Source organism: Marmota monax, unplaced genomic scaffold (genome assembly GCF_021218885.2).
Source record: "Marmota monax isolate L192 unplaced genomic scaffold, Marmota_monax_Labrador192_F-V1.1 WCK01_AAM20220418_F8-fsc00019, whole genome shotgun sequence".
Classification (NCBI taxonomy): Eukaryota; Metazoa; Chordata; class Mammalia; order Rodentia; family Sciuridae; genus Marmota; species Marmota monax.
Window position 1 is genome coordinate 2,615,247 of NW_026695242.1, and position 27,457 is coordinate 2,642,703.

At 42.8% G+C, this 27,457-nt stretch overlaps 1 protein-coding gene across 17 annotated transcripts in view; it reads left to right on the top strand.

Annotated features, from left to right (window-relative positions):
• Kcnma1 (potassium calcium-activated channel subfamily M alpha 1) overlaps window positions 1-27,457 on the top strand; it is a 715,498-nt gene that overhangs the window by 625,681 nt on the left and 62,360 nt on the right. For all 17 annotated transcript variants that reach the window (XM_058577957.1, XM_058577958.1, XM_058577961.1 and 14 more), the window contains 3 exons: window positions 11,425-11,548; window positions 16,068-16,292; window positions 20,162-20,354. In XM_058577957.1, the coding sequence (XP_058433940.1) occupies window positions 11,425-11,548; window positions 16,068-16,292; window positions 20,162-20,354 (542 nt within the window). The remainder of the gene's footprint in view (window positions 1-11,424; window positions 11,549-16,067; window positions 16,293-20,161; window positions 20,355-27,457) is intronic.

A 27,457-nucleotide genomic window follows, 5' to 3' on the forward strand; every position in this document is an offset into this window, starting at 1 on the left:
CTGCTGCTAGGACCACAGCTATAGTCACCAGGATGCTTCATCCTCTGGGCCCACAGTGGTCCCCATTGCAGCTTAGCTGATAGGCCAGCCCGACAAGTCAGGGAGTCTCACCTTCTCCTCCTTGACTCTGGTTTTCTGTATCCCAGGTGCTCAGCATACTCTACATACTATCAGAGGAGAAAGGACAGGGCCCCTGTTGACTCTCTGCATTTTCCTTCCCCTGTAGTGTAGGAATGAAGGGTCCAACCCAAAGGCCTCTGGGATGCCCTGGAATATCTAGCACTGCCTAGGAGGTCGCTGAGACCTATATTTTCCTCAGTGCCTCTTGCTGATTGGCAGAAAACAGGGGCTCGCCCAGCTCCTGTGGCTTGCCCAGGTCCCTCCACCTCTTCAACTGCCCCCCCTCTACTCTTCTCAGGATAGGACTTCCAGGTCCTATTCCTTGTGACCTCGAAAATCCATAAAAAAAACTAATGACTTATCTGAAGTGGGTTTTTCAGCATGAGTTTGTGGTTCACGGTTTGAAGAGAATCAATCATTCCGATTGTGGGAAGGTTTTAGTGGCCTATGGGCAGTGATAGGAACGGCTCCAAGAGAAACCAGAGAGCCCAGAATGGGCCAGGTTGGGCTTTAATTTACCACCATGCCTTCTGCAAATAAAACAGGCTCCTGTGGAAGGGTTTCTTCTACATCCTCTGTGGAGAATTGCTTCAGGGATGCTCCACTAATGGTCTTCATGTCCCCTTTGTTCTGCTATTATGCTTCCTCTGGTCTTTTAGTGTCCCTTAATTCTCTGCGTGGTCATTAGGTGAACAGCCTTGTTTTGTGTCTCTGGATGCTGAGGTAGTGTGATTTTTAGTCATCCTGACAGAAAACAACCCTCACTGCCAGACCAAGCCAAATGGCAAGTGTCTGCGCTCCACGCCAAGCACACACGTGTAATGATGGATAACCCTTGGCTCCACACCACTGAGGAGGAGTGAGCCATGGAGGTCCCCAAGTCCCTTACTCCATCAGACTATTATCTCTCCTCTTTATTGGTCAATTAATATGGAATTCATTAAGGAGTTTCCTCCTAGGTTTCTACCCAAATCACCACGCACCTGTTACCTAGTTCTCCCTACTCAGTGGGTTTGTACATTGCAAGGAAGCAATGTCTTCACTAATGTAAGGCTCTGGAGGGCAAGGCTTGGTCTCTAAGTGGCTAAATGAAAGGATTATTAGCTTGAGGCCTAACAGATTCCATTTAATGAAGGCTCTCGGGCTGGAATTGTGGCTCAGCGGCAGAGTGCTCGCCTAGCACATGCGAGGCCCTGGGTTCAATCCTCAGAACCACATGAAATAAAATAAATAAATAAATAAAAATATTGTGTCCAATTACAACTAAAAAATAAATATTAAAAAAAAGAATGTTCTCTAGGATGGACGTGTAGCTCAGTGATAAGATACCTGGCTAGCATGTGGGAAGGAGGCCCTGTATTCAATCCCCAGCACCAAAGACACTCTCTAGGAAAGAAAAAAATATGGTCCACTGAATGCCATTTGACTACAGTTAGAGCAGATCCATAGATTTCCAGAATCCCCATGCAGGATCACATTCAGCTTATCCCCTGGACCCTTCAAGGAGTTTTATTCACAAGTTTTTCTTGGGTGTGGAGAGTATTTCTCCAGAGTATAGATGGCATAGAGTACATACCCAGGTTCAAAGAAAACCCTAAAATGCTGTGCACCTCAGCTGCCTGCTTCTATTCCCTTTCTTGGATGAATTCCCACCCATCTAATGTTCAGTGAGAGCCTGCTGTGTTCAAGGTGTTATGGAAGGCCTTTGAAGGATCCAACTAACATAAGATGACTTAGACCCCTGTCTTCAGAATGGTGATGGTTCAATGTTGGAGATAGATAAATGTATACAGCAAAATAGGGTAAGAATGAGTATGAGATCTGTTAGCATGGGCTGAGAGAGAAAAGCTGGCATTAGCTCTGGTTTGTGAGGCTGAGTTTGGTTTGCAAAGGAGGTTTCATTTAACCAAGCCATGTAGGAGAAAGACATGCTCTGCTAATGGTAGTACCTACTCTGGTTTATGGTTTAGCAGGTGACAAGCTCTGCTTTATGATTTAGCAGGTGACAATCATCATCCCAAGAATGTGAACCCATTGATTCTGAACCACAACTGTATGAGTAGGTATTATTCTTCACCCCCTTTTACAGATGAGGAAGCTGAGGCACAGAGATGGAAATTTCAGTAACTGTAGTTAAGTCTTCATTAGGAAGATGGAGGAAATAGAGGAAGTGCTATAATAAGTGGCTCAGTGTGGCTGGAAAGGCCACACTGGGGAGGCATCACTGGAGTTGAAAATGTCTGAGTAATCTGGCATCCAGTCTTGAAGGTTTTGCCTGTCATAGGCATTAGGGGAACATGTGCAGGATTTTGATGAAGCAGTACTGCAATGTTTTGTGAGGATGGTTGTCAGCAGGATGAGAATAGGTCTGGAATTCCCCCATGAAGGCCTTTCTGAGACCTTCAACACAAGGTGTGACAGAGAAGGCCCAGGAACCCCAGCCTCTACCAAGCACCTTTGGGTGCCTTGAGGGTTTGCTATGGAGTTGTGGACCAGGCCTGGGCTGGAGAGTTTTCCCAGGAAGAACACATAGAATTCCTGACATCGGTCTTGAGGCACAGAGTAGAGAAGCATAAAGCATAAGGCTTTATGCAGGATGTGTCAGGTAGATAATTTACACAGAAAGTGAGCTCTCAGCTGGGCCATCGAGGATAAGTGACCATACCCCAAACAGAGAAATTGCACACTTTGAGGAGAGTTGCGTGTTGTGAGACCCAGGAGCTACAGACCTTAGTTTCCTGAATGGGGAAGGAAATATGATTTGAGAAAAACAGATTATCCTCTTGGGCATCAACTGATCGTTAGGCGAAATAAACTCATCTTCTTGTTAAGTCTCATTCCCTCTCTTTTGACTCATACCTTTCATGGGGACTTTTTGTTAGAAGCTCCCACATCAGAGCCAACTAGTGTGACAGATTCTGGTAATAGAAAATGGCAAAATGGCCTGAGCCAACTCACAGTTGAGGGCAGGATGCCACCCTCCCAAGTCCTTCCCCTGGACAAAAAAGACAGAAGGCAAGAACAGCTTAGCTGAGTTAATTCACCTCCTAATGCATAAACTAATAGCATATGACAGTCCCCCATGGGACTAGAGAAGAAAGAAATCATGGGTGTCGTGATACAAAGGCATGGGTGGACTTGACACAGGTCCTTGGACAAGCTCATGCTCAGCAGAGGGTCATTATCTTGTCATCTTCTTTCAGAAGCATCTTGTATAATCTCCTGTAGGACTGAGGGACATGTCACTTCTCCGAGACTGTCTCCTAAACATAAAGGCAGTAATTTACTTCTTCCTCCAAGAATGGTGGATGCTTAACAAGAAATGATGTATTAGAAATAGGAAACAAAAAATGCAATTAGGTCTTGAGAAGCTGTAAAGGAGCTTAGTTTTGCCAGGGTGGCCAAAGCCTGGCCTGAAGGATTTGTTAGGGTGTTTCCAGGAATGACCATCTGGTGGGAGATGGGGGCAGAGTGGCGGGCAAGGTGTCTTAGGGACGATGATCATTATCAGGATGGTGGGCGCAGCACTGAAGGATGAGTTAAGATAGGAGCCAGAATCCTGAAGTCAGGATCCTTGCAAAGTAGCAGAAAATAGTATTCATTCAGAAGTCAAAGACCCCCAAGAATGAAGCAAATCCAACTGGGACCCAAATAGTGCTGAACATCCAAATGTGGGCTCTCTTAAGGGGGACATCTGAGGCATGATAGAATCTCCACTCTTTGGCAAGGCAGAGGCTTGACTGTCTTAAAAATTGTACTCAAGGACATAGGGACTAGATTCCAGGTTGTTTTCTTTGCAGTGGAAGACGAGATAGGGAGAAAGGAGAATAAACACTGCATTTTGATTTTCAGTGTTGCACAATACAAGTACTACTATTTAATTTGCTTATTCATGAGTATTTGCTAATTAGCTCATGGACATAGAGGTCAGCAAGAGAGTCAGTGTGTAGCATTCAGGTTAAGAATCCCTATGGAGTGTTGACACAACCCCACAAATTCCAGAGTCACCAAGAGTCAGACAGGCAGCTTGGGTATGCATTTGTCACCAGTTGTTAACCCTTCCTTTGCATTGCAGAGTCAGTGCTGCGGTGAGGCATGTAGGGAGTCTCCTTACATTTGCTTGCACATATTTTCCTTCCCCCAGTCCTGACCTTGTTAATTAAAACCATAGCCTCCTGTCCTGGGTGATGCTGGCAGTTGCTAACTTTGTAGAATTTACTGGAACCACATAGATGCTCCTTTTGGACACAATTTATAGGGTGGTTCTCAAAAGTTAGCATGTGACAGAATCGCCTGGAGGGGTTTGTTAAAACATTGCTTGCTGGACCTCACCTCTGTGGAGACTGTGGTTCAGCAGGTCTGAGCTGCTGGTTCCAGAATGTGCATTTCTTTCAAACTCCCAGGGAATGCTGATGTGACTAGTCTGGGGTCAGGTTTGAGAGATCATCCCTTAAAAGCATCTGAACAGTGAGAGAAACTTGAAGTGATAGGGTCTTTCTCTCATAAATGTTCAGATTCTGCATTGGAGCACAAAGTAGTTGCTTTATTAAGACATCTGTCTTGACTATCATTTCCATCACACAGGATTCCTCCCTGCTGATGGTTATAGCAGCTGGCTCCAGGCAGCCTTGACTACTTAGAGAAAGAGTCTCTTTTCCCATCATGATACCCTCTGTTAGGAGGACTATTGTGTGGCCTAACTCAAATACAGTCTCTCTATGTGAAAAAATAGTGCAAGAGCCCAAAACAAATTGTCAAAAGGTATCAAAAGTGAATGGACTCTGACTGGATGCATTTTCTGATCTAGTAAGTCTCTATTGACAATTTTAGAGTGTTTAGGCCAGGCATGGTGGCACATGCCTATAATCCCAGAGACTCCAGAGGCTAATGCAGGAGGATCATGAGTTTAAAGACAGCCTCAGTAATGGTGAGGTGCTAGCAACTCAGAAAGATTTTTTCTTTAAATAATGTACAAAATAGTGCTGGGGATATGGCTCAGTGATCGAGTGCCCCTGAGTTCAATTCCCAGTAATGCCTCCTGCTCCAAAAAAAGAGTGTTCAGAGACTGGCAATCATTAAGATACACCTTTTGTTAGTTTGGTTGTTAACTGCATAATTACTGGGACTTCCACTGGGTTCTGGAAATCCATGGAAGTGAAAAGCACAAGATCCCTGCCCTAAAAAACTCACACCTAATGGATGAGACAGCACAGTACTTCTTATCTTTGAAGGAACATCTCACACTTTTATAGGAGTCCTGAGGAAAGGAATTAGCTCCTATCTGTGTTTTTGAGGATATTGGCTTCTGATATAATAGATGCTCAGTAAAATTAGTATTGGCCACTTAAATGAAGACCTGCAGAGGAATGAGAAATTCCCCTACATTTTATAAAGCCTCCCATTTCCTAGAGAGACCAGGGTTGGCCTCCTTCTGGGTGGGATGCTCACAATGACAGAAATGGCCTTATTGTGTAATGAAGCATGAGGTCAGTCTCAAAAACCAAGCAGGGCAATGGTCGCAGTTCTCAAACCACTGTGTAGCTTTCTTCTTTCATAACTCTGGTTGGTTGGTTACTTTCATTTGAGTGTAAATTTCTGAAGTCCAGCATTGAACCTGGGGCCACACAACTGGGATTTGCTGTACTTGCCTGTAAGGGGAACCTCTTTAAAATATAATACTGCCTTCCTTACAGCAGGTTTGCTGGGAAAGGGATTTGTGGTTTAGCTTTAGGCTGTTGTCTTCCAGGCAAGCTTTTTGTGTTTCTGCTGTAGCAGGGCATTTAGTTCACTTCCTGAGATTAATTGATGGCAAGTGGCAAACCTCTAAACAAGGAAGTCAGGCATGCTTAATTTCTAGCTGCAGACTTTGGAGATGGGAGCCAAGATGCAAGGAGCATAGATATAAAAAATTTAACTCACTGGGGCTTCTCAGTTGTTATAAAGCAGGGAGAGGGGTAGTATTCCTAAACCTTAGATGTTTGGCACATGACAAGGACTTGCCCAGTTTTAATTGATTTTTGAAACTCTCCTTTTCCCCTTATCCTGACAAGGGCTCCTGGCGTAATCTTCCACTGATTTTTCATCAGGTGCAAGCAGTGAACTTCATAAATGCCCATAAGGCTGGTTTTCCTCTTTTTAGCTTATTACGCTGTGACTTGGGATTCTCCAATGGACAAGCAAGGAAACTTCACCCCTCTTACAGGTGAAAGGGTGTAGAGTGGTGCAGCAGCCTCTCCCGTTCGAAGCCTTGCCTTTGCTCACCTTGTGTGTCACCTGAGCAGTGTTACTTACCCACTGATTCCCATCCATATACATGGGTAGATAATAACAGAAATTGTCTACACTGTTACTGGAAAAGCAAATTACAAAATGTAAGTTTTAGCACAGCAACATTTGTCAGGGTTCAACTCATGGTTTCTCTTTATCATACTAGCCATGGTAGCAGCCAGAAGTCATAGTAGGAACTCTATATCTTAATTACTGAACTTCTCTATTTTGCTTGATTCCTTTCACCAGTCAGAACTATAAATACATGAATGAGTCATCAGCTAAATATAAATAATAGTATCAACAACAACAATAATAATACCTACCTTTTAAAAAAATATTTTTTAGTTGTCAATGGACCTTTATTTATTTTTTATTTATTTATATGGAGTCCTGAGAATTGAACCCAGTGCCTCAAACATGCTAGGCAAGTGCTTTACCACTGAGCCACAACCCCAGCCCTAATACCTACTTCTTTAAGACATGCTCTTTCAAGTTCTATGCTACATGCATGACCTGTCTTTACTCATGTAATCTTCAAATTGAATCAATTATGTACATAAGTTGGGGCTTAAGGACACTGCTGGGGAGGGCAGGGACATTGTCCAAACTCTTTAAGGAAGATACTGTGTATCTCTGACATTATTTCATGCATTCCTAAAATGATGGTAGTATGTGTTTCTCCCGTACATGAACAAGTAGGACCTGAGGTTAAGAAGGGCTACAGGAACCATCATCCGAGGGCTAACTGGTATATGGTGTCTATTTTTCTGCAAAGTAGAAAATTGTGTTAATTTTCTGGGAATGCTGTAACAAAGTACCACAGACCTACTGTTTTAAACAATAGGAATTAACTTTTTCACATTTCTGGAGGCTGGAATCCCAAGGTCAAGGTCTTTGCAGGGTTGATTCTTCTGAGGTTCATGAGGGAAGGCTCTGTCCCAGGCCTTTCTCTTTGACTTGTAGAGCTCTATCTTCTCCCCATACCTTTACATGACCTTTCCTCTGTACATGTCTGTCCAAAGTCCCTCTTTTTAAAAGGACACTGATCATATTGGCCCACCTCACTGACCTCCTCTTACTTTTTCAAGATCAGATTGCAGTACACAATCACATTCTGGGGTCCTGAGAGTTAAAACTTCAACTTACAAATTGTGGCAGAGGACACAATTCAGCCCATAATAATGATGAGGCAGCTATAACTCGCTTTAGAGAATTTCTATTATTCTAAAATAAGGCAGCACTTTGGAGAAGTCAAAAGTGACAAATGAGTTACGAATTACTTATGGTACATTTTAGAGGAGTTGGGGATTACTATGTGAGTTGAAGAAATAAAGTTTTATTATGACGTGAAAGGCAATATCTAGTATTGGTCCTCAGTTGCAACCAAGTAGTCTTGGGGGATTTGCCTGGTAGTCTCTGAAAGTGTTTCTCCTTGGCATCCTGGGACCCATAGATATTGGAATGCCTCATTCAGAGGTCTGTGATCCTTCTTCCCATGTGCAGCAACTGCCTGATTCCTCCTGGCCTCCCCCGACCACAGCAACATTAGTTGGTATGCAGAATGGCAAATGCTTGGGCTTTCTTCTGTGAATATAAACTCCAGAATCCTTGATTCAGAAGCAGAAATCCCTGGAGACAACTGACTCTTTAGTCCCCACCTATGCTAGGGATCTCTCTGTAGCATAAGTCAATGTAAGGCACTTGTAGTTACTACAGGAACAGACATGGTAAAGAAACATATCCTGCTTGGCCCTAAGTAATCACGGATTCTTATATGGCTGGAACAAACCACTTTCCAAGCTCCCTCCCAGAAAGAGGAATCCAATGAATGTAGGGCATTACTGGCCTTTTATGGAACTATAAAGCAAACAATCTTCAATGCATCTTATTGCACATCTTCATTCCAACAACCTTTCATCACCTAGTCAGTGCCTTCTGGTCTTTTGCTGCTCGGCAGTGGTCCAATATGTGCAAAATCCTTCTATTTCTCTGCCCAACAAGAGCACACTGCTTCAGACTTGAAAGATCTTCTAGGCTCACCCAACGTTTGTAATTAAATGCCCACGATATCCCTAGCTCTTCTGCAACATCTCAAATGACAGAAAACCCACTTGCTTGGGAAACAAATCATTTCACCTTTGAAAGATTTCTAATTTGATATACCTGAGTCTTTTATTCCTTAGGTTAGGCAATATCTAACCCTATTCCTAACAGCTACTGGTAGATCAACACCAAAGTATGCAGAGTTTCCTCCTCACCTTTCAAGGCTCAGATCAAATGCTACCTTCTTCGAGAAACCTTCCTTGATGCTTCTCAAAAACCAGGTAACAAACAGCTTCTTTCTTGACACTGTCATATCTTGGAGGTTACTTTGTGATAGAACTTGCCACCGCATATCATAATTTTTGATTTATGTCTTTTTTCTCTTGCAGTATTGTGAACCCGCCTTTGACTAGGGCCTCTGTCTTAACCCTTACTGCATCTTCCATTCCTGGCTCAGAATAGGGGATTCATGTTTATTGATTACTTTGCTGATTAAAGAAAACAAAGTTAGAATTCCAGGTGCTATGGCTGGTGTGAAAAGGAAATATCTATGTTCAGGGAGTTTTTTGATGTTTCTCAGATCAAGTCCACTGGGGGAAATCCTGGATGATGTATATTTAAAGTATCCAGGTCAGGCTGAGAGATTGGCAGGGAGGATAGATTGCAGCCTAGAGTACCTCTGTGACTTACTGGATGCTTCTGGATGTTCCAGTGCAAATTGTGGCTTGTAGCCCTGTAATGTCAAATTTTACCTGGTTCCCCCAAACCTCCACCCCAGCTAATGAAGCTTGGCATTCATTGTCTTTTTGTCCTCTCATGAGAGTCAATCAACTGTCAGGTTTTTCTCACTACTTTTCTAAGATGAAGGTTACAGGCCACTGTCACCAAGGAATGACTCCTTTCTAGAAAGAACCAATTGAACCAAACAAAAATGCATCTCCTCTCTCCTAAGGAATCTATTTTTGGAAAGAAATTTTTGTTCACTTTCTGTATCATTGTCTTTATTACTGATATCATATGAACCTAGTCCAGGTATCTCTCAAACCATGAATGTACTGGGGCAGGTCTCACACCTTCTTAAGATAATACTTTCTACCCAGCCAATAAGTAGGGCAAAATAATTTGAACCCGGTACTTTATCTTTGAGGCAAGCTTATTAAGATTCTCTTGTAACTGGAATCTATTCTTCAAGCTTTGGGAAGGGTTCATTTTCTCCACCCTCTTCTCTGGGGGAGCTGCTCTCTACCTGCCTGTCCCATAACCTGACACAAATGGCACTATTAAAGATTCTTCAAGGATAAAATGAAAAACCCTCAGATTTTGTTTTCAACCTGATCTGTGATCAGTCCTTATCAGCAACTGCCTTTTTATTTTAGCATTTTTTACTCAGCTCAGTTTGAAAAGCAGTTGTTTACAACACCTCAAGACCTCCCAACAACCTGGCCATTGAGATGCTCCTCTGAATTGGATTGTTCCACTCCTTGGAAGATTGGATATGACAGTTGCTGTAGTCATCTAGCATGTTCGTTGAACATAGCTTGTAGGACTGCCTCATTTGGTATTTGTCATTTAGTGTAGCCTAAAAGCAAATTCTCAGGAATTAGTAAATATAGTAAGAGGGTTTTCGCATCTTATGTGGGGATGAGAAGCATATTGGGAGGGTCAGGGTGGGTAGGTATTAAAGAGCTTTGTGCCAGTTCTTTGGACCAGATACAGACTGCTGCCTCAATCTCTATATTCTAGACATGTTAATGAGAAAGAATCAGAGATTTCCAATAGAGAGACACTAAAATATGAATAAAGATTATCCTTTGATGCTTGAAATAGATAATTTTAAAGGCAAAATCATTTTACATTTAAAAAATTTTAATCTTGGGTGGATAATATGACTCAAGAAGATAATTTCATTGAAAGGACAGTGTCTTAATTCTATGTGGTCTGTGTTGTAGAAACCAATGATGATTTCCACACCGAGATGCTGAATTGCTATCAGAGTAGAATCATGGGCAAGGACTGGGACCCAAGATGCGGGGCTTATTTCTCATGCTGCAAGCCTACTCCACTGCCTGATTTTCCTGTAATTCTTAACGTTGTCAAGGAGGCTCTGGCAACCCACTGGAGGGGCAGCCTCTGTAGGAAGATTCCCCTTTTCTTTCTGCAAACTAGGGAAGAGAGGGTGAATGGAGCCCTGAGAATCTGAAACAAGTTCATTACAATGCACCTTAGCTTGAGGCATTCATCCAAGGGATGCTGCACTGGGAAGAAGAGGTGGGGGTGGGGGTGGGGACCATCATTGGACAGTGAGTGCAAATACAGTTGTCAAGGCATGGAGCGAGGGTGTTGTTTAGTATTGAAATCATGTATTCCAGATGTGGGCATTTGGTAGTCAATCTGCTCTGAAGTGACATGCTGCTGAATCTTTAAAGGGCTTCAGCCGGAGAGAGCAAAATCTGATTGGGCAAATTGCTAAAATATTTAAAGTGCAGCCTGTTAAAGCTTTTACTGCGAAGAGCATCACGTCAGAAGTTGTAGTCAGAAAGAGCAAGTAATTGGCTTTCCATCCTCATGCCAGTCAGTCAGCATGAGGCTCTATTCCTATTCCTTCCTCTTCATTGCCGATGCTAATAGCAACCCTTTGGGGTGCAGGTGGGGGTGCACATGCTGGGGAAATTTATAGCTGGTAAAAAGAAAGAATGAGGGGTGCAGTGGCCCTAGAAAGGGTAGCCAAGTCCACAAAATGGCCTGAAACTTATTTAAGAATCGAGGTGCAGGAGAAAGACGGAATTGTCACCTGACTGCACTTTGAGATGGGTGGTGGTGATTTGAGGCAGTTGTCTTTCAAGGGACAGGTTCTGCCCGCAAGAGGATGGCTGTCAGTGACAACCACTTCCTCCGCATCTTTTATCTCCTCTGAGATGTAACTCAGGGGACACTCTCCATTTATAATTTATCACCCTTTCCACTTAGGTTTTCCTGTCCTTTTCTCCCCAGGCATGACCCCTTGTTAATTCCTGGCAATGATCAGATTGACAACATGGACTCCAACGTGAAGAAGTATGACTCTACAGGGATGTTTCACTGGTGCGCACCCAAGGAGATCGAGAAAGTCATCCTGGTGAGTGAGGGACTGTGAAACCCAGGTCATCACATCTGCTTGGTACTATACTTAATAGGGAATGAGCTCCTTCTAACCAGATAATAGAATGACACAGTCGCTGGTCTTAATGAGTTTCGATGAGTCCAATTCCAAGCAGAGAGTGAAGCAGCTAGACCACTAATCAGAACACAAGCAAGAGCAGGACTCTTCAGTCTTTGAATATTTATTAGCTCATTATAATAGTGGTGATCATGTGCTGAGGGCAAGGTATCATTGGAGGCAAGATGTGCATCATTTCTGAGGTCAGAGGCTGCCTGTGCCATCTAGTAGCTACCTGGCTCAGGGCAAGTCACATGGCTCTCTGCACTTCAGTTTTCTCATCTGTAAGAAGATGAGGTAAGAATGACCCTAACTCAGAGGGTCATGAAGATGACATATGACTGTACAAAGTGACCTGTTGTTCTATCTGTTATTATCATTATTATTTTTAAATGCCATAATAGATCTGAATCTTGCCCGTGTGGTTATTGTTCACAACCATGTTTATACCCTTGGAGATAAAACGCTTTGCAATTGATGCACATGGGCAAGTACATTTGCTGGTGACAGTGCAGAACCATGGTCCACCTTGGGGAGGCTGGGCTCAGAGTCCTGCTTCATGGTTGGCTCATGAGCACTTCCATAGCAAGAGTGGGCTGCTTCTGTTCTGGCCCAGATTGTCAGCATAGATAGCCATCCATTCTACTCTTGGCATTTGCCTTATTAATAGCTTTAGGTTTAAATGCCCACATTGGCTTTCCTAGAGTTTATTGTCTTGCTAATCCATGAAAAATGGTTTAATAACAAGAAGGTCAGACAGAGAGGTTCTTTCCTCCCAGTGCCGCTAATCCCTGGATTGCTGTGGGTCCCCTCCTTTGTCAGACAAAAAAAAAAAAAAAAAAAAATCCTGTCATTTCTGATGTCAGGGCCAACTTTTCTTCACAGGACTATTCTAGGTCCTCAGAATGGCTGTGGGCTCTAATTCAGTAGATTTTTCCTGTGTTTTGTCTAGTGTGTGTTTTCTCAACTTAATTATAAGCGAGCAGTAAGAGCCAATACAACTTCACACTAGAGGCTGTCTTGGAGGTGCCAAAGCACGAAAGTCAAAATTCTCAGTAAACAGCCATTGTGTAGGTCACCAGGAGAAAATGGCTCTAACCACAAAGCTGCTTGTGCATTTACTGTCTGGTGCTGTCTCCACCACACTTTACCTTGCTGGTCTAAAGTCAGCCTGGTGTTACCCACCTGAAGCAAATCCTAGGCTGGATGCTCAATCTGGAATTCAGGGTTTTAATAATTTGCCTAGATTTTTCTAAGCACTCTATGTTAACTGACATCTGATCAACATCCCCTACTCAAGAAAAAGAGTTGAGGGAGATGAGTTTATTTGAAAAATAACACCACTTAGCAGAACATTTATAGCAAGCCTATTATGTATTGAGCACTTTCTTTTTCTGAAGTTATAATATATAGAGCTTGTATTCTAGTGGGGCAAAGAGAAGACCACCAAATAGGCAAACAAGTGCATGATATTATTTCAGATGTTAATAAAGTGCTATGAAGACAATAAAGCAAGATCCTGGGCTATAAATGGACTTAGAAGTACTGTTTAGACAGTGTGATCAAAGGAGCCTTCTCTAAAGTAACCCTGAAGTAGATGAGAATAACTGAAGGGCCACCTATGTGAAGGTGCTTTATGGTGGTATTTACTCATTGGGTGTAGGACACAAATGACTTTGGAGATAAAATATATATGAGATGGTCACAATCTTGAGGAAATGATCATCTCATTAGAGAGAAGATCATATAATCAGAACAACCTATTTAACCTGAGTGATATCAGGCACAAAATGCCATTCAAAACTATAAGAGAAACACCATATGTGTTTAAGTGGCCAGGAAGGCCATGATTGGGCTTGGAAGGAGTTTAAGGCTATGGAGGCTTTGCGTTGGGCATTGAAGAATGCAGGAAGAATACAGGATGCACAGAGAACCACATGAGTAGTTCCTCTAGTGGAGCTTAAGCTTGGCAGCATCAGATTCTCCAGGGCTGAGGTCCAGGGATGTGGATTTTTAGAAAGTTTTTCAGTTGATGTTGCTACAGCACATTTGAAAATCATTATTTTGATCCCAGATCTAAGCTCATGGGGTCAGCATCTGTGCCTGGATCATTCTGCATGCTGACACCTAGCTCACCTCCATATTCTATATTTCTAGCTTCTATCCAGGATCCAGTTTGTAATCCTTTGGCTTGTTGAGGGCAGCTAGCTTCCCAGATGAGCTGGACAATTAAAAGTAATTAGGAATCCCATCATAGCCTTTCACAGACTGGTGGACTCTCTTCCTGCAGTACCCAAGCACTATACTTCCATGCAGCCCAATAACCAGCTCCAGGTCTTCTCCTGAAGCAGTGGTAGGTAATGTGAGCTCCCCAGGGGAGGGGGTTCTCTTTGTTCACAGTTTATTAGGCATTTCTTACAGCTTGTGTCTCAGGTTTCTCTGTCTGTTGCAGAGGGAAACCAATAATGGTGACAGCCCCTACTTTATTCTAACGATCAGAGAATGAAAGCTAGCTTCCTCCTTTCCTTGGGGGTTACTATAATAACCCTGACATTGTCGTGAATTGCAATATTGGCATTTAAACAATCAATACACTGGTCAATGCTAGGGATTAAATCAAGCAGAGTTTGATATGTGCTGTGGACATTAATATGCCTCCCCCAAAGCATTGTAAGCCACATGGGGCCAACCAGGCATGCAGTGGGTGGACAGGGAGGAAGGCAGGAAACATGGGAGTCCTTGGACTGGGAGAGGCAGAGAAGGGCTCACAACTGGCCTCCTTGTATTATCCTCTTTGCTAACTTGGTGAGTAAAAAGGTCAGCAGTGGCTACTCATTTACATTTTCTAGGAAACTGAGGTCCTCTGCAGGTAGTGTTCTTTCATTGGTTTCCTTTGTTGGTACAGAGGTGGGGTTGGAATAAGACCTGTCCTCTTGCACTTACTAATCTCTTTAGACAACTCCTTCCTTCCTTTATTTATTTATTTTTGCTATAGTGCTGGGAATAGAACTCAGAACCTTGAGCATGCTAGACAAGTGCTCTGGCACTGAGTTACAGCCCCAGTCCCTCTTTAGACCCTTTTATTAATTCCTTGGGGGTCCTTTTTTGTATAAGGTAACCTCTCCAGGAACCCCCCTGGAAACCCCAAGGCAGCATTGGACAGGGTCAACACACTTTTTCTATAAAAGGTCATATAATGAATGATTTAGGGCTCACAGGCCATAGGATCTGTCACAACTGATCAGGTCAACTGCTGTACCATTAAAGTAACTGGATAATACCTACATGTGTAAGCTTTGCTGTGTTCCAATAAAACTTTATTCAAATTCAGATTTCATATTATCTTCACATGTGATGACATATTCTTGTTTTGATTTTGGTTCTCATCCATTTTGAAATACAAAAATCACCTTTAGCTCACTGGACATACAGTAGCATGTGATATACCAGACTGAGGCTGCCGGCCAGAGTTGTCAGCACCCTGGCTTTAGCTATCACATTCTACCTAGTTGTTATGACCATATAAGACACTTCACTGATAAATCTAGAACTCAAAACTCAAATTTCTCTAGCTGACACTGACAAAAATATCTATTTTTGCCATCATCTGAGCAAGAGAACCTGAAAATGCATCTAATTATATCAAAAATTCCAAGGAACCTAAGACTTGTCTTTCCAAATAATAAATAGTTCTTTTCCTTCTTAATGTCCTCCCTGAAGATCATTATAAAATATCTCCTGCTCACATTTATGTATGGCATATCTTAGATCTTTTCTTCAAGAGGATAGTGATATGTGTGGGTGTATGTTTACATGTATTTATTATATAAATACATTATGTACACAATATGCAAATTATATATATGTATATATGACATGTATGTGACTTTGATGAAGTAAAACCAATGGCTGTATTAGTCAATTTGACATTACTACAAGGAAATACCTGAGACAGCTAGCTTATAAAGAGAAAATGTTCATTTAGCTCACAGTTTTGGAGATTCAGTGTCAAGATTGGGTGGCCCCATCCATTTGGTCTCTAGTGAGGGTGGGTGTTGTGTGGTGGTGCCTCATGGTGAGAGTGTAAGTCAATGACTACATCTGGAACATGAGTAGAGTAAAAGAGTCTGAACATTGCTAGGCTTGCTGCTTTCACACTGATCTCAGGGGAAGTCAAGGGCCCTATGAGAGCTCCCAATGGGATCATACCTGAGCTACCTCACACCTGAGAACTACTTGCTGGGCTCTAACTTCCAAAGTTCCCCCACACAACAGCACTACCTAGGACCAAGCCTTTCATCACAGTGGGCCCTTGGGACCACACCCAAACCAAGCAATACCACATAGTAAGCACACAGCCAGTGTTCACTTTGCATGAATGATTTTTTTTCTCTCCTTGTAACAATACTCTGAAGTCTTCTCTCCAACACTTTTGCAGACTCGAAGTGAAGCCGCCATGACTGTCCTGAGTGGCCATGTTGTGGTCTGCATCTTTGGTGATGTCAGCTCAGCCCTGATTGGCCTCCGGAACCTGGTGATGCCACTCCGTGCCAGCAACTTTCATTACCATGAGCTCAAGCACATTGTGTTTGTGGGCTCCATAGAGTACCTCAAGCGGGAATGGGAAACGCTTCATAACTTCCCCAAAGTGTCCATATTGCCTGTAAGTCCAAGATCGCATTATTGATGATTTTTTTCCTTCTTCTTTTTATTTACAAAAGAAAATCCCAGATGGATGTGATCGTTGTAGCTTTGATTCTGCCTCTGCTTCTTCATCTGGGTATGGGCCTGAGGATGCAGCCCTTCCCCTATGCCCTGCCTAGGAAAAGCCAAACCCTGGGAGACCTTATTAAAAGGAATATGCAGCCAAGTTCAGTCCCTCATCAGGGATGAAGTTTAGCTGGTGTCATGTGTGTTAACCGTATAGGTGTCTAAACACTCTGTTGCTCTTGTCTACTATACACAACTCAGAGCGCTGAGACATGGTGATTTACAGTAAGAATTTAGAATTATTTATAATTATTTATGTCATTTCACTTATGACATTTTGGCCTTTCACTTAATGCTTAGAGAAACCTTGATCATACTTCCTTCTATTTCAGACTACATAACTGAGTTCTTTATTTCTATTCTACAGAAGTTCAACCCCTTTCCTGGGCTGCCCCTATCCACCATATGTTCAGAAGCTCAGCAGTGTTTTTCATGGCCATGTGTGTATGTATGTATGTGTGCACATGTATGCATGATACAGTCTTTGTTTTTTGTTTTTGTTTTCTGATGATTGAACCCATGGTGCTACATCCCCAATCCTTTTTATTTGTTTTTGTATTATGAGACAAGATCTTACTAAGTTGCTGAGGCTGCCTGGAACTTGTAGTTCCTCCTGCCTCAGCCTCCTGAGTTGCTGGAATTGTAGACCTGCACCACTAGGCCTGGCTGCATTTGATATTCTTGACTGCAAAACACTAGGACCCTAATCTACAAGAAATGACTTAGTGTGAGGATCTGGGATATGTGATTTAGGAGTCACATAACTACTTCCTAAGCTAATCAATATATTTTCTGCAAACTTTCAAAAAATTATAGAGTAGTCTGCTTTCCAGAATTTGAAATTGTTGTCACATCACAAATTCATGAAAATATTATTTATCCTCCAAATGTTTTTCTTCTGTTTATATCTCTAAACCTGTGAAACATGGATTTCTCTACATGTCAAGAGGTCTATATTTTCCTCTACTTTTGAAGCCAAAGTCCATTATTTCTATTATGAGATTCCATAATCTCGGAAATGTGGGGAGAAAGGATCCAGTGATGTATTTCATTAAAGAATACATGAGAAGTATGTATTCTTACGTAGTACATATATATATGTGTGCCACGTAAGAATACATATTTATTCTTACGTAGAACATATATATATGTGTGCTACGTAAGAATACATATTTATTCTTATGTAGAAGAATAAGTGCCCCTTAGAAGCCATTAGTCATTTTACAAAATATCTGGCACAGTAGGTCTTCAGTAAACATATATTAGATGCAGAGCCCCAAACTGATGGCCTTAGTGCACTAACATAGTTAAGGATAGTCTACTATAAACAAACAAAAAGTCACAGGCTTAGAGGAACATAACCATATACTTTATATACTTGGCTAATTTCAGAAATATGTTAGATATGATATTTCTATGATTATCATCATACACATTCTACATAACCATATACTTTATATACTTGGCTAATTTCAGAAATATGTTAGATATGATATTTCTATGATTATCATCATACACATTCTGTTCCACATGGTCTCTTGACCTCTAGGAGTATCTTTGTAAAAAGGTTATTATTTTACTGGGATGTGTGTGTGTGTGTGTATGTGTGTGTGATGTTTTATATTTGTGTGTGCATGTTTTAGGTATGTGTGTTTCCTTCTGTATGTTCCCTTGTACACATTTCCTCCCCTGCCTCTGGACACATGAATGAGCTCTCATATTTGCAAATCTTTTTCAAACCCTATAAAATTTAGTATTCCAAGCAAAGTAGATTTGCACAAAATGGACCTTGACCATAATGAGGACTAAAATACATACACTGTTTAAACAGTACCTTGCATATAGGGCCAGCTTAGAGAAACACAGAAGTTTTCTGTGTATGTGATTTGTATTTCTTGTGGTTTGGAATCATATGTCTACAACTGCCCAGGGATTGTCTTATATCACAATTACTGCTGGATTCCCTACAAGGTGAAAATTTAAAAAAATATGTATGTAGGCAATTGAAGTTTATGCACTGGCAAAAGGACACAGGAAGTCGGCAAGACTTATTTTCCACCAAGATATCATAGGAGAGGGCATTTTCCTTCTCTTAAAAGATTCAGTTTCAGTGCCTGGAACCACTAGCTTTCCAGCACCCAGGACACTAAATGCCTGTCCTCCCTGCTTCCACTTTGCAGTGATAATTGAGCGACTGAGAACAGAACCATGACCATCACTGAGCAGGATGGGTTCCAATCATCAGCCAGGTTCTATCTTCTCAAGGTCACTTCTCTAGGAAGGGGGACAAGAGAAAGACATCTGCAGATACATGCAGCAGGAGGCAAGCCCTTGCCCTATGCAGGCAGTGATTTGAGGGCAACTGGGGTCTCCGTGTTGGCAAGGCAGACTCTAGACTCAGTCTGGAAGACCAACAAGGCTGATAGCTGGATAGGAACCCCAAAATGGTGCTCCATGGCTGCTGTGGAGCTCTGATATGGGCTGGCCCAGTGAGTTTTGCTGTGGTCCCTCTGGAGGACACAGAGCATGTGGAGATCATGGCCCTCTCCTTTTTGTTTTGCCTTGGTTGCCCCCCAGTCCACCCAATCCACCTTTACCTTCTAGATCTGTTCCTTCTCACCCCCGCCACTGTCTTATGTTATTCTGGGATCTTTTTTAAAAATCTGTTTACTGACTTATTTATTTTTAATTATACCAGTAATATACAAATATGTTCTTGCTATAAAATATTCAAACAACACAGACGTATATAAAGTCAAAGGCAAACTTTCTCTTTCACCCCCTCCATCTTTTTCCCTCCCCAGAGGTAATTACTGTTATTAGTTTGTGTATATTTTTTCCTGAGTTTTCTCTTTGAATTTATATATATTTATAAATGTATTTATAAATATATAATTTTATTTGGAGGGTTTTTTTTTTACATAAATGAAGCTACACTTTTTGAATGCTTCTAGAACTTTTTTCCCCCACTTCCTCCTCCATCTTTGAGATTTTTTTCCAAAAAATGATCACTACCTGGAGAGCAAGCTCCCTCTCTTTACTTGCTGCATACTCTTCCTTGGTAAACATGTCCAATACTATTTTTAACCTTTCCTGTTGTTGGATAATTAGGTGATTTCCTGGGTTTTTTTCCTTGCTAAAAAGAATAAAATTATATGACCTCAGGCTTCCTCTCTTCTATCTCCCCTTTGCAAGATGCACATTAATCCCACTCCCTCCGGTACGTAGCAGAGCTTCAGTCGAGCAGAGCACCTCATCACACCCATCTCACTGAGATTTCCTTTTGGCTGCATTGAAAATTCTAGTTAGAACTGCTGTCTTTAGCCTGAGAAAGAAGTGACCTGCTATTAAATAAACAGGCATTTGACCCCCCCCCCCATATATTCCCCCCACCATTGCATTCTGAAAGCCAGAGGTTGCCACAGGACAGTTACTTAAATCAAGACAATTTCCAGACAGGAAGAAGATGTAGACCCAGGCATTATTCCTCTCGTGCATTTGTTAGTAATAGCTTGATTGAGTATTGAGAGGCAGGCTGAAATGCTGCCATCAGCACCGACTACCCTTTAGATTAGCACACAGCCCCTATTCCCAGAAATGTAGTTAGGCCAGCTTAATGTCAGGGCATAAAAAAGATACTTGTTAAATAATTTCCCAAAGCTCTGGCTCAATCTTTAATTTGTTTTTATTTTTTCCCTCCTTCCCTCTTCTCCCTTGGTCTCACTTTTGCTTCTCTCTCTTTTTCGTTCCTCTATGCCAAAGGGTACGCCATTAAGTCGGGCTGATTTAAGGGCTGTCAACATCAACCTCTGTGACATGTGCGTTATCCTGTCAGCCAATCAGAATAATATTGATGATACTTCGCTGCAGGACAAGGAATGCATCTTGGCGTCACTCAACATCAAATCTATGCAGTTTGATGACAGCATCGGGGTCTTGCAGGCTAATTCCCAAGGTAAGGACAGCCTGTAATACTTCTCTGCCGTGCCTTCGGGGGACAGGGGCTGGCAAGAGGGATATCCTTCATTCAGTAATTCAAAGAGGCTCACATCCGCCTGCCTGGCAGTGAAACCTGTGGTCACAGTGATGGCTTTCAAAGGGGCAGCTGCTGCCTCTTCTTGCCATCCTGGGATGCAGGCGGGAGCTCTGATCTCCCCTGTGCACACTAGGTTGCCTTCCTAGATAATAAATGAGTCTTTCAATGGCCACACCTTCAGCCTTTCTAAACAGTGGCTTTCTGACCAGGGTCACTGGCCAAATGTCAAGCATTGAAAAGATGCCAGCTGCACATTCCTAGGGCTTCCTCCCAGTGTATATTTTTACCATTGAACTGAGATGGGTGTTGAGCATTGACATTGTTAGGGCTGCATCTGAGACTCTGTGGACCAAGGAACAGTGATCTCTGGAGAGTGAGGACTGTACAGGCACTGAAAGTCATTTAGCAAGAGATGACACATGTCAGCCCATGCATTTTCCTGGAGGAGGCACAGCAGCCTTGAATGACATACATCTGCCTTCTGCTCTGCCCCCAATCTTCCCTGTCATTTGCTCTGGGATCCTGGGCAGGTGGTTACAAGTAAAGATGTCATCTAGGAGTCTCAGAGAGGCAGCACAGCCAAAACCCCATAACAAATGATCGTGATTCTCAGGATCTGGAAGGTTGGCATGAAAGCATTTTCCTCCATGTTGAGTCTTCTGTGCAGGCTTGCTGTAAACTATAGAATGGTTTTTATCTGTGCCTACTGGATGGATGGTTTTGGCTGCCTGATAGGGAGCCTGAATCTTATTATTCTAAGATGGAAATTTAAAGGAACAAAGCTGATGAGAACTACAGCTCCTGGGCTAGGAGCCACCCTATAGATAGCTGGGTAGAGCTCCTCATGCAGGAGTTTGTGAAAACTCAGCTTGATCATGCATCCTAGACCTGTGTGCTCCATTATATTTTGTCAACTGGTATCACCACCTCCATCTAACATCTGGTCACCATTGCAGCAAGACCAGGAAAAACAGTTCCTGGAAACCTATTCTCTGCAGATCTCCTTCCTTTTACTGATTCTATGAAAGCATCAGTGAAAGAAGCGCCCTGGAGTGAGATTTTGAAAGAGAAAGAGAAAGAGAGGACTTGGTTTTGCCAGAACTTGAACAGACTTGAGGGATTCAACACAGTTCTCAGGGGAGCTTCCTGAGAACCAATATCTTTGTGGCCAGAGGTTGAGGGAAGAGGTGGGGGGATTTGCCTGAGGGTCTTGAGATTCACAGCAGCTTCTGGTCAAGCTCAGAGGAAGCTTCCATTTTGGTGTTGCCAAGTTCACATGGTGGCCTCTTTGACTTTGGTTTCTCTGGCCTTCTAACAATTTTATCAACATCTAATTTTCTTCTATTCTCCTGATATAATACCAACTGGGGGAGCTTGTTGAAGAATCACAATCTCATGGCCTACATCAGACCTGCCTGTTGGAATCTGCATTCTAATAAGATGCCCCAAGAGACTCATGTGCTGCTCTAAAGCACAGCAAATCTCCCTGCTAACAAACCTGGTGCAATGACATGCTGACATCCCTCTCTGACTTGCCCCCTCTCCCAGAGAGGAACCAACAGAAGGAATGGAAAGAAGTGGAAGCAGCAATTGTCCCTTTGGGTGGAAACAGAGGAAGCAGGGATGGGCTGGAAAACATCCCTTTCCCCAGCATGCCTGGGTGCTCCCAGTGCAGTCATCATGATTTTCAAGGTCCAGGGATGAGAATCTCAGTGTATAATTTAGTTACATATGCATCTGACATAGGCATTCCTCCAAGCTCTCTTAAACAATTGCCCACCTCTCAAATCCCATATAATAGCCAAACCAGTAAGAATGCTTCCCCTCTCCAATGCTCAAAAGCCTTGTTTATTCTTTTTAACATAAACAAGAAAAATAGGTTTAGGCAGAGGAGATATGGAGGAAGGAGAAAGGCCTTACTCCAAAAAATAAAATTCACTATTTTGTGTATGCACATGCACACACTGCTGAAGGTTTGTGTGCCCTCAAAATTTGTTGAAATGTGATGGTGTAAGGAGGGGGGGAACCTTTGGGAGGCGAGTAGGTCATTTGGATGGAGCCCTTGTGCATGAAATTAGTGCCTTTACAAAACAGGTCAGAGAAAGGCTCCACAACCCTTCTACCATGTGAGGACACGGTGAGAAGGTGCCATTTATGAATCAGAAAGTAGGTTCTCACCAGACACCAAATCTGCTGATGCTTTGATCATGGACTTCCCAGTCTCCAAAACTGAGAAATCAGTAAACTTCCCAGTGTATGGTGTTTGGTATTGTGGTATAAGTGGACTGAGATGTGCACAGTGAAAGAAGGCAGAGGGTGGGTTCCACGCCCTGCCATACTTTGCCTGGCTTCCAGGTCTTGGTAGAGTGGAGCACACGCCTCCTAGGAGCCCACACTCTGTTCTGCTTTCCAGGATACAATGTTGAAGCTGTCAGACATCAACCTGGCATTTCCCCTTGTGTTGTGCCCCTGTCTGCCCCTGTCCTTGGTTTTTAACAGTATCCTCTGGTTACTATTTGACTTTTCAAAGGCCGAGGTCTGGTAGCGACTGTCAACACAGAGAAGTCACCCTGACCCAGTGCTCAACTCTCATCACTGGCCCAGCACCCAGATCCCTGGTTTCCTCTCAACACATGGGCTGGATGGACAAGCTGGGTCTCCTTGCCACTCTTCCTCTTTGGGACCCTTTTGACTAACAGGAGCACCCACTGGCTTCTGATACTTTTTTCATCATCTGGGCATTTGGCATGGCCAAGCTCCAAGGGGGTTGGAATTATAGAGAACAGAAAGGATTCCATGTTACTCTTTTCATTTGCGGGAACAAATCAAGCTCTCCTTGAGGATAACTACATAGATTTCTCACCATTGCCACCCCAACTTTTATTATTTTGTTTTCTATGAAACCCTATCCTCAACTTTGTCCCAAGAGCTATGTTTACTGTTTCTCCTGAACCCAGTAGGATAAAATTGTGGACTCGGGACAAATGTGTTTTTGGGTCAGAATATTCCTTCAACCTCATGGCAGGTTTTTTGAATACGATGCAATTGAACATAAAAAGTGTGTCTTGACATTGAGGAAGTAGAGGCTCCATTGGGATCCAAGCCCAGGCATTTGCCACTGTTTGTTATTAGGTCTCTCTTTTCTCTTCGCTTTTCTTTTCATATTCTCTTTTGGTGTCACTTTTCTAACCCACATGGTGTCAGAACTGACCCAGCCTAGGGATTCTGGACCAGACACTTTCTGAAAAGAGAGGAGATGTGATGGCTGGTTGTCAAAAACAATTACGGAAAAAGGCGGCATACCCCTTGCTGGATGGTATATCCGATGTGACATTTGGGTCTATGAGATGCAGTTTTAATATACAGCAGGCAAAACTGCAGTGACAATTATATAAAGCAGGTGAAGCCACTTCTTGCTGGTCAGCAAACATCAACTCAGAACCACTTTACAGCTCTTTACCAGCAACTAAGTGCCTTTATTTACAGAGTGCCTGTCACTTCCCTTTGGCTGGAGAGCTGGTGTATTATTTAGCACGCATTTATCTGGGGAAAACATTTCAATTTAAATCAGCTGGTACAACGGTGGCTCTTGCCAGATTATTTCCCTGTGGTTCTAAAAGATAAGAACTCAGTCTGCTCTTGGGAGGGAGGGTAGCAACGGAAGAGTCCATTCTCAGGAGCCACTGGAGTCCATACCTGAAAAGACAGGGCACGTGATGGAGTTTCTCATTCTTCATTTATATCAAAATGTGAAAAGAGCATCTTATACCTTATTTCTGCTTCCTTCTAGTAAAGGTAACTCTTAAGGGAAAGAAAGGGGAATAAATGGATGTCCCCATGAATCAATCGCTATAAAGTCCTAGGAGACAAAAATGACTTAGATTCAGCTCCTCACTTTCCTTGAGGGACGGAGGAGTGGAAGAGGCATCCCCGTAAATAACGAGAGTGCAATGAGAGAAGGACCAGGCTAGAAATAGAGGAGCTCAGTGGGGTCCTCGTTTTACATATTTTGAGGCCTTGAGAAGGTTTCTAAAATGTGACAACTGTAGATGGGTTGAATGCATATGGCTGTTGAGCATTTGAGATATGGCTAATGTGACTGAGGAACTGAATTTTTTAAAATTTAATTTTAATAAACTTAAATAGTTACGGAGGGCTAATGGCTACCATATTGAACAGCTAAGGCCTAGAGTCCAGACTTGATGCTTTGCTAAGAATTTAGATTTGAGGGTTTCATCAAAGATTCATAGGAAGGAGGTGATTAAAGCCATCTTTGAAAAAGATAGCAGGTGAAAATATAAGCATTACTAAGGATAGGAAGAGACAGGGGCATGAACTCCATAGGAAGACGTTATAGTGACTAAAAGAGGTGGGACGGGGATGACCACACAGCCTCAGTGATGTCGGTAGGGAAGAACTGGAGATGAATTAGAAGTATAGAAAATATAGTCAGTGAAGCTAGTCAGATGAGAAGGAAGCATGAATGAGCTTGTATTAGGAGTTGGGAATCAGTGTGGAGGTTGGCTACTGGGTGGATATGGAAGCATTAAGTAAATAGAGTGCATGAGAAGGAACGGGCCTGGGGAAGACAGTAAAGAATTCAGTCCTGATCCCCTTGAGTTGAAGAGGATCAACTGAGGTTGGAGACAGGAATCTGGTCAGCACAACCCTGCAGTCTTCTTTGTAGTACTTGACAGGAAAAATCAGAAGCAGAATTGTCTATAACTTGGCGTGGAAATTTGTAAGAGGCAAAGGTTTCCTTGATGCTATTGAGAGCATGCAGATGCTCCTCAATAATGAAGTGATAGCCCGATAAACCCATCTTCAGTTGGAAATACCTTAAGTGAAAAATGCATTTAATACACCTCACCTATCCAACACTATAGCTTAGCAACATGGCACACTGTGGAGTGTCTGCTTTTTCTGCTTATGTTGGTATGGCTGATTGGGAGCCTCAGCTCACTGCCACTGCTCATCACCAAGGGAGAGAATTGTCCTGCAAACTGCTAGTCCAGGAAAAGATCCAAATGCACAATTTGAAGTGTGATCTCTGCTCTCTTTACACCATTGTAAAGTTGAAGAATTCTAAGTTGAAACATCATTAAGTCAGGGACCATCTGTATTTAAAATGAATGGGTTGAAGTTGGGAAGTAGAGAAGTCAAACCAAGAGGGGTGACTTATAAAACTAGGTGGGAAAAAAAAAACAAAGCAAAATATAAATCCCTGTGAGCTCCAAGATCAGTGCTGGCTCTCTTTAAGATGGAGCTTCTGCATGTCTCATTGTCTGGGAAAAATTTGAGCCTTGGTATTATGATTCCTTTCTTGTTCCCTTTCCTTTTATATGCTCTGCATTCATCCGATTCTCATTACCGGTTCCACAGGTCAGTCCAGTTCCACAAACATTTGGTAAGCATCTTTCGTGTGCCCAGTCTCTGCATGGCAGGCACTGCTGGGAGATGGTGGGATGGACTGACATAAAGCACATTGCTGGTCCTAGTGACTTCCTCTATCAATGTGTAACTCTGCTTCAGAATGTTTTCTAAAGACTGCAAAAGAAATGCAATTGGTGAAGGTTCTCACTGGGAGCAGAAAGAGGAGAGTAGGTGTGAGTGATACTTTGAAAAAATGCGCAAGATTTCAGCAGGAGGAGACAGAGAAGTCTTGACCTGCATCAGAGAGAAGAATAGAAGTAAGGAGGCGGAAGTACAGGGAATGTGTTTAAGGGACAGGAACAAGTATAATTTGGGTAGGATACAGGGTGTGTGTGACAGCAAGGAGAGATGAGGCTGAAATTTGGGTTGGACTTTAAGGAATTTATCTTCTCTTTTTTTGAGTTAGGAAACTGTAAATAATTTTTATGGGTTTATGAGTTAGAAAGCTGTGGATAATTCAGTAGGCACTGGGGAGGTACAGAAGTTTTCAGAGCCAAGAGAATGATGAGATTGGACCCGTGCTTTAGGAAGATGGATCTGGCAGCCCTGTGAAGCATTGTTTAAAATAGAGAAGAAGAGGACACAGAGACATAGTTGGGAACTGTGATTACCCAGGAGGAAGTCAGGAATCTTGAAGAACAATAGGAAGAAGGAGTCACTGCAGATGTAAAACAGACTGTGAGGATGTGAGTGTCCCTTCCCAGTGATGGAGGACAGGATGCCACTCACAAGAAGAGACTTTCAGAGTGGAGGGATGGGCTGTGGAAGAAAACAGTGTAGGCACAGCTGGGTTTTAGGCTTGTTCATTTCTGTGAGAATTCAGAGGAAAGTCCAGTAGGCATAAGAGCATATGGAATGAAAGGAAGGCTTGAATACAGGAGAGGGTCACAGAGATCTGTCCCATTGTCATGCTGTAGGAGTGAAGGACAGTGTCAGAGAGGGAGTGAGGACAGGCAGTGGAAGGAGAGAGCCTGAGGCCTGACCTAGAAAGAGAAAGCAGAGGGGCGTTGACTGGAGTACAGTCAAAGCTGGCCACCTGACGTCTCAGGCAAGGCCCCAAGATACCAAACTCTGGACAGATACCCACTGCCTGGCTTCCTTTGACTCCTCTGGGTTCATTTTCTATATTTTATGCCTCTTGCAGACACCAAGTTAAAAAATTTAGAGCAGGGCACACACACACACACACACACACACACACACACACCAGTTTTTCCCAGCTCTCTGTTATCAGAAGCCATGCTTACACTAAATGAATACATTTAAGCAGGTGCTCTCCTTCATCTGTATTTCAGCAAAGTTTCAGAGCTTAAATAGAGAAGGACATCTTCTTTGGAAGTGTGGCAGCCGTCCTTGGACAGGTGGCATTATTTGGGGGACATGGGGCACATCCTCCCCATCCTAAAGTTTGAGGTACCTTTTATTGTCCAGAGAAGCAAACAAGACTTCTATTTTGTCTTTGGGTGAGACAATGGGGATTGGAATTGCTAAATTATTGGGTGGCAAAGGCAGGATTCTTAAGGACCTTCTTAAGCCAGAACTCTGGGACAAAGCGAATGGACAGAATGTAGCGTGGACCTTCGCGTGTT